The 7,720-nt window shown below is 39.8% G+C and overlaps 1 protein-coding gene across 1 annotated transcript; it reads left to right on the plus strand.

The window, feature by feature from the left end:
- Positions 1-516: 516 nt before the first annotated feature.
- On the plus strand, positions 517-4,211 carry LOC145129627 (uncharacterized). The gene is made up of 3 exons (XM_079064396.1): positions 517-3,085; positions 3,279-3,595; positions 3,666-4,211. Exons 1-3 carry the CDS (start codon positions 903-905, stop codon positions 4,022-4,024), a joined length of 2,859 nt encoding a protein of 952 aa, XP_078920522.1. The 5' UTR covers positions 517-902; the 3' UTR covers positions 4,025-4,211.
- Positions 4,212-7,720: the final 3,509 nt, after the last annotated feature.

Genomic DNA, 7,720 nt, shown 5'->3' on the forward strand with positions numbered 1-7,720 from the left:
TTTTAATTTATTTTCGTTCGTTTTCTTTTATAATCAAATTGACTTAAAAATTGCAACCAAATTTTACATTATGTACATACCCGACGGGGATAATTTTATTTTATGATAATACATAAAAATATATTTTACGAAAATATCAACACTATAACTATAGTTTTATCCTTAAATTCGAAGGCCCTTAAAAATCCGAGAGTCTGTACGACCGCACAGCCCGCACATCCTAGGGCCGTCACTAGTGGGGTGTGTTAACCAATAAGAGATGATGATAATTATCTATTTACCTCTAAAGACTGAAACAAAACCTACTGAAAAAATAAAATTTATAATTTTAAGACTGCAAGGACTATAACCATAAACATCTACAAATCATACGAACCAAATTTAAAAGAAAATATATTTTATGGAATGAATAAACGGTTTGGGTTTATGAGAAGTAATCCGGCCCATTATTAGATCCAACGATCCTACTCTAATAATCTAATCTAACCATATCCAAAAGCCCACTGGCCAGCTACTCAAACTTCTCGGCTTCTTCCTTTGATACCCCCAGTCCCACACGATCACATACGATTTGCGGGTGTAGTTCTCTGCAAGAGACTAATCGATCGGAGAATGGATGAGATTACTACACGATATGAATATCACATGCTTAATACAACTATGGATGCTCAGAATCAACTCACAAAAGGTTTGAATTAGATAGATTTATGTCAGTGTGTTTAGTCATTTAGATGTGTTAGAACTTTTGATTTTAGTTTGTTCCCGACTGAATTTTTTGGAATCTTTGTTTATGTACTCGTTTACAATCAGCAGTAAACAAAACATTTCATAGATCATATAGTTGATTAGTGGAAATTAGGAATTTAAGGGTTAGATATTTGGGGTTTTTCTGAGACGAAGGTATGCAATCTCGAAGACACGAAGATTATGCTTCCGAATCTTCTTATGGACGCGGCCGTCGCAACACTGATCACGTTCCAGATGGTTACTTAATGAGGTCGCCTCACTCGAAGAGGAGTTGGAGCCCTCGGAGAATGGAACATCCTTCTTACTCCGATCGGGTGTTAACTCGTCGTAGGGGTGATTCCATGGAGAGAAGAAGGCTTGTGGACGATGGTAGTAGAAGAATTCGATCTAGGTCACCTCCTATTCTAGAGGCCAAAAGAGTACGCCCTTTCTACAACGACGATTGGGTTGTTGATAGAGACTTATCTGCTGGTGAACAACAATCAAGATATGATTTCTTCGATCATATGGACATGAAACATGGTGATGTTGATTCTCCTACCAGGAATGAGTTCAGTTATGGCCGTGGTTCTTCCAGAACAGCTATAATAGACGACAAGTTTGAAGGTAGGAGGATAGACAGTGGGATGGGTGAAATGGTGAGTGGGAAATCAGCATTTACAGGACTCTACAGATCAACCCGAGAAGTGGGAATGGGACCCACCTCCAGACCTGAAAGCAGTAAAGATATCTCATCATCATCATTGAACATTGGTTTAGAACACCCTGATAAAGAAAGATTTCGGTACCCGGATACCCGAGGCTCATTTTCATTCGATAAATACTCATCTATGAAGCAATATGGGGAAGATGGAGATAAACATATGGTTCTTCTGAGGGATCCCCCTTATTCAAATTTGCCAGCATCTAGGTCTAAGGAATCAATGGGTGCATCTCATTTGAAGGATTATACAAGAACATCTCCACAAAAGTCAAGAATTGATCATTTAGGTTATCGAAATGACATACCTTTATCAAGAGACAACCATCCATTGAACTCTTCAAATACATCACATTCACACCCTTTGTCTCCCTCCAGGTATGAACAAAGGCAGCATTTGGACCATGGAAGAGACCCGTATATGGACTACAATGAGGATACAGGTCAATACCATCGTGACACATTTAGTCCTCAAAGAACCAGACATCTTGATTCTTTGCATCTTCAACCACGAATACAACAACGAGATGACTACTTATATCCATCAGATGACATGTATGAAAAGATGGATATGTGTGAGAGAGTGGACTACAGGGAAAGGGAGATCTTGAAACCAAATATGTTGGAACATGTTACACATCGAGCAGAAGCATCTGATTTTTCTCACAGGAGTAGAACTTCATTGGACTATCTTTCTTTGGAGAAGCCACCAGCTACACATAACATTGAAAAAAGAGAACATTCAAAGTATCTTGATCCAGATAGTGTTCACACGCGTATCGGGAGGAAAATATCTAGAGAAGAGGAAATTCCATACATGGGTATGCCACAAGATCATGAAATAGAACGTGTGAGAGTAGATTATGATTATAAACATGATGTAGGTATAGAATCTCATAAGGAAAGAAGAAGAGACTCACCAAGATTCTTATATGAAATGGAAAGGCTTAGACCTACTGAAAGAACACATAGGATGGAAGAAAGACATGATCTTTCTCCATATGACTCATCAAGTAGGTTTATGAAGAGGAAATACATAGTGGATGATGAAGAAAATAGGATTCCGATTACTTCTAGAAGACACAATCAAGATTTTAGTGATGAGGAGTGGATAGATGAGGAATGGATAGATCAAGAAACCAGAGGTTCAAATTATACTAAAAGAAGGGACCATGACCATGACCATGACCATGGCCATGGATTCAGTAGAAGGGTAGACAGGATTTATGATGAAACAGAAGAACTCATGCATGATGATGATGATGATCATCATCATCCTATGAAATTCGAAGATAAATATGCAAAAGGGTATTCAAGATCCGGTGGTTATAATTCAAATTCACACCATCAAAACAAAAAGCATGTTCTTTCCAAATGGAAGAATCTACCAAGAAGAAGTGAAATTGACATTGACAATGATAATGACAATGACATGGACTCTGGTGGAATCAATCAGTATGAAGATTGGTCAAATGTTGCAAAATCAGAACCACGTGAAGACTCTCAAGAATTCAAACAACTTGTACATGATTTCTTCTTATCTTTCACAAAAAAATTGAATGAAAACTCAAGTGTGAGAAGAAGATACATGGAGCAAGGGAGGGGAGGTAGCTTATTCTGCATCGTGTGTGGCAGAAGGTCTGTGACTCTGTGTTATTATTAGCTCAAAAATCAAAAATCATAAATGGCATTTGGTGGAGTTTGCAGAGACTAAAAAACGTTTTATTTCTTTCATATTATTTATTACCTTATATAATATGGTTGAAATGATGTGTTTCTATGTACTCAATCTCACTTTCCAATTGTTTTTTGTTTTTGAACTTTCTTTCAGTCTTTCAAAAGAGTTTATGGACACACAAAGGTTAGCAATGCATGCTTTCATGTCACGAAAAGTTGGATTAAGAGCACAACATTTAGCACTTCACAAGGCGATTTGTTATATGTTAGGCTGGAATGGTTCTTTACCTCAAGAAACCCTTAGATGGTTTCCAGAACCTCTCTCCTCTAATGAATCTTTGGCCCAAAAAGAAGATCTTATAATCTGGCCTCCAGTTGTCATAGTTCATAACATATCAATCTTGAACAATGATTCAAATGGCAAGGGAGTGGGACCCACAACCATTGAAGAACTCGGACAGTTTCTGAGAGGTAAAGTTTTGAAATTTGTTATTTTTTTAAACAGTTTTTATCATTTTTTTGTCAACTTTTTGTTATCCAGGTAAACGTTTGAGTGGAGGGAAAGTTAGACTTGGGAAATATGCAAATTGCAGCATAATGTTGGTGAAGTTTTTGGGTACGTTTTCTGGGCTACAAGAAGCTGAAAAGATTCATGAATATTTTGTGAAGAATAAACATGGAAGGAAATATCTTGAACAAATCATTTCTGGAAAAGGGAAAATCAAAGATGGGGAGGGTGAAAATGGGAATGGAGATAAAGAAGGTGAGAGAGTAGTGTTTGGGTATATGGGTATTGCTGAAGATTTGGATAAAGTTGATTTTGATACAAAAAGGAAATGTTCCATTAAGAGCAAGAAGGAAATTAAGGACATTGCTGATGCTCCTGTGAAAGCCGAGTAAAAAAAAGAACAAGAACACAAACTCTTCTTTAGAGCTTATTATACTTTTGTTTATTGGTATTGGCTTTCACTTCATATCTATATGCATATTCCTTAGGTTTAATCCGACAAAGAGATTGTATAATCCTAACTTTTTGATCTAAGAACTTTGTTTTAATCTTTACTATTATATAAAAGCATATTATACATTTCTTGAATTATAAGAGGTACAAAACCCAATATATCATTTGCTTATTACTTACTTGCCATATAGGTATCCTTTTAATTAACTTAAAAAACACTACGTATCCGTTTCATTAGTTCAAAAGATTAAACAATAACATTATTTCCTCCATTTTACTGTTAACTTACATTTTCTCTCAATCCAATATCCATAAACCCTAATCTTCTGAGAGTTGCCGTCATCGCACTTGACCGCCATCTCCAATATCTGTCTATGCTCGCACCAATTTTTCGGCAAAGTACCCCCACCATTATCCATATACGAATCTCTCTTTATACTAACTTACTATCTAACCCCGATACTACTCACCGTAACGGACACCTCAATCGCCGATGCCCCCATTTCCGTCACCAACCGGTGGTTAAATGTCGACAACAGTCACCACAGCCTTGACCGCCATCTGCTTTATAGTTGTCACCACCGCTTTCCTCACCTCCTAAATTATCGCCACCATCTCCAAATACCTAACCGCCTCCGCCACCACGCCATTCAAATTCTAGATACCCACCATAACCGCCTGTTTTTTGTCTGCTTGAGACAAAAGGAGAAAGAGGTTCACGAGTATGTTGATACGCATAAACTATAAAGGTTAATAACCAAATTATCTACATTTTGTTTCTAATTTTGACTTTAGCCGTCAATTTTGAGTCTACGGATTTCTTTTGCCCAGTGACTTTTCTTTACCATAGTTATAACTGAATTCTATAATTTGAGTTATGGATCTTAAGTAAAGTTTAGCACATCAACATGAAGACTTAGCAAAATGATTCTATCTTTTATTAACCTTTTTAGTATGTTTGTGTTTAATAATCCGATATTTGCTTGTATATTATATAACAATTTCTTACTCTAAAAATTTTCTAACATAAGTTTTAAAACGAAAATCAAATATGATTTTGAATGGAAAATGTAGGTAATTTGGAAACCTAATTCAAAGAGGTTGAAAACACTCATTGTGATTTAGACACGCTAACTTTGAAAACACTCCGTTGTAAACCACTATTCTTGATTAAGATATCTAAATAACTAGGGTGAGTTTTTTTTTATCCCAATCACATAATGGATGTATTTTTTCGATACAGGTTTGATATTTTTCTTTATTGTAACGACGTAAATTTTTCAAACAATTTTTCATTTTTCAACATAATAAAAACATATGTAATATTCCCAGAATCTATAATCAAATGTCATCATAATAAAACATATCCCAAAATCTCAAAGCATAATCCTCTGCCAGTGTGTACAAATCATGCCGGCGCCTTCCCGCGATCCTCACTGGTACCTGAAACACATATCACATAACACGGTAAGCATAAATACTTAGTGAGTTCCCCAATATACCACATACAACACATAAGCCACTCGAGGCTATAACCCGGTATGACCCTCTGGTCAATGTGTCTCAGCGGGACCCTCCAGTCCCGTAGCTCGTTGGACCCTCCAGTCCGGTCTAGCTCGTTGGACCCTCCGGTCCGGTCTAAATCGTTGGACCCTCCGGTCCGGTCTATATAACATATAGCATACATATAACACAATGCACATAAACTCAACATACACATAACACATAAGACCCTCCGGTCTGCACATAGATACCACTCATGGTAATGTATAGTGAGAAGACTCACCTCGGGTAATCTCGGAAAGTTTCGAACTCGAATATCTGCTCTAGCCTCCGCCTAATCACATAAAGTAATTATCTCTAATTAATACGACTCTCAAAGGCTAAACTAATCCCTCCCTATATTCTCTCAGAAGGGGAAAAGACCATTTTACCCCTCCAATGGTCCAATGTCCAAATGCTGACCAAACCCTAAAAGACAACCCCAGTCAACGGTCCAACTTTGACTAGACTCGTCGAGTGCACTCGGGTGACTCGGCGAGTCCATACATGTCTTCCGAATCCTCCTAAGGCCTTACTCGGCTCGTCGAGTTAACCTTTTTCTCACCGTTTACCACAGATCACGAATCGTGGTGCAACACGACCCGACTCGTCGAGTCCGCTCATGGACTCGGCGAGTTTCGTCCATGAGATTACTCAAATGACCTTCTGAGGTCAGATCTGCTTCTCTAACCTATAGATCTGACCTTCTAGTGCCCAATAATTACGTAAAGGTCCAACCTTTACGCTCATGCAACACTCCTAGGGCTTCTTATGGTGAAATAGCTCCTAAAATGGCAACCTAGGTTCAAAACTCCATTGGAAATGCATAAAGCTGGATGCTTGGGATTTCCTGGACCTAAAAGGGTCCAGATCTCTAACACAACTCGAAGAAGGGGGGTTTGAGGCATCCAAAGCCCCCAAAAAGGACTGATTCAAGCCCTAACCCCAAATAATGAAACCCATACAATAGAGAGAAAGAGGAGTCCGATTTGGTACCTCAAGGTGAACTCCTTGCTTAGCTAACTCAGAATAGCAATCTCCTTTAGTCCTTCTTGCTGGAGCTCCTCTCCTTTCTTGCAAAAATCACACCAAAAGCTCAAATGGCCTTCTCTCTCTCACTCTACACACTCAAGCTCGATGGGGGGTTCTCTCTCTGGGATGGTAGCCACAAATGAAGGCCATAAATGCCTTTAAATAGGGCTCAGGCCCGAAGATTTAGGGTTTCCACTTACAGCGCCTACTCGGCGAGTCTACTCTTGGACTCGTCGAGTAGTTCATTAAACTCACGTGGCCACCCCGCTTCTACTCGACGAATTATAGCACCAACTCGTCGAGTAGCTCAATGATCCTCAAAAATAAATAATTCAAAATAACATACCTAAAAATCCGGATGTTACAATTCTCCCCCACTAGAATCAGACTTCGCCCTCGAAGTCTTGCTCTGCAAACAACTCCGGATGCTGCTCCCGCATCTCCGACTCCGGCTCCCAAGTCAGCTCGGACCCTCTTCGATGTTGCCACTGGACCTGAACCAGGGGCACCTCCTTGTTTCTCAGAACCTTGACCTTCCGATCCAAGATCGCGATCGGCCTCTCAATGTAATTCAGGCTCGCATCCACCTGAATATCCTCTAGAGGCACTACTGTCGTCTCATCGGCTAGACACTTCCTCAACTGGGATACGTGGAAGGTATCATGGATCTGGCTCAACTCCTCGGGTAGCTCCAGACGGTATGCTACCTTACCCACCCTCGCGATTACCCTGAATGGACCAATGTATCGGGGCCCCAACTTGCCCCTCTTCCTGAAACGGATCACTCCTTTCCAAGGAGATACCTTCAGGAGTACGAAATCTCCGACCTGGAACTCGAGCTCGGATCGCCGCCTATCCGCATAACTCTTCTGACGGCTCTGGGCTGTCAGTAACCTCTGTCTGACCTGCTGAATCTGCTCAGTCGTCTTAAGCACTATCTCAGTGCTACCCATCACTCGCTGCCCTACCTCTCCCCAACAGATGGGGGTCCGACATCTCCTCCCATACAAAAGCTCAAAGGGAGGCATACCAATACTCGAATGGTGGCTGTTGTTGTAAGA

The sequence above is a fragment of the Lactuca virosa genome, chromosome 8 (assembly GCF_052849685.1).
Source record: "Lactuca virosa cultivar CGN04683 chromosome 8, Lactuca_virosa_CGN04683_v6, whole genome shotgun sequence".
NCBI classification, from domain to species: Eukaryota; Viridiplantae; Streptophyta; class Magnoliopsida; order Asterales; family Asteraceae; genus Lactuca; species Lactuca virosa.

Bases quoted from the DNA above. Each gene is read 5' to 3' on its own strand.
- LOC145129627 (XM_079064396.1), top strand. From the start codon at position 903: ATGCAATCTCGAAGACACGAAGATTATGCTTCCGAATCTTCTTATGGA. The intron at 3,086-3,278 runs GTCTGTGACTCT...ACTTTCTTTCAG, and splicing joins TGCATCGTGTGTGGCAGAAG to TCTTTCAAAAGAGTTTATGG. The intron at 3,596-3,665 runs GTAAAGTTTTGA...TTTGTTATCCAG, and splicing joins ACTCGGACAGTTTCTGAGAG to GTAAACGTTTGAGTGGAGGG.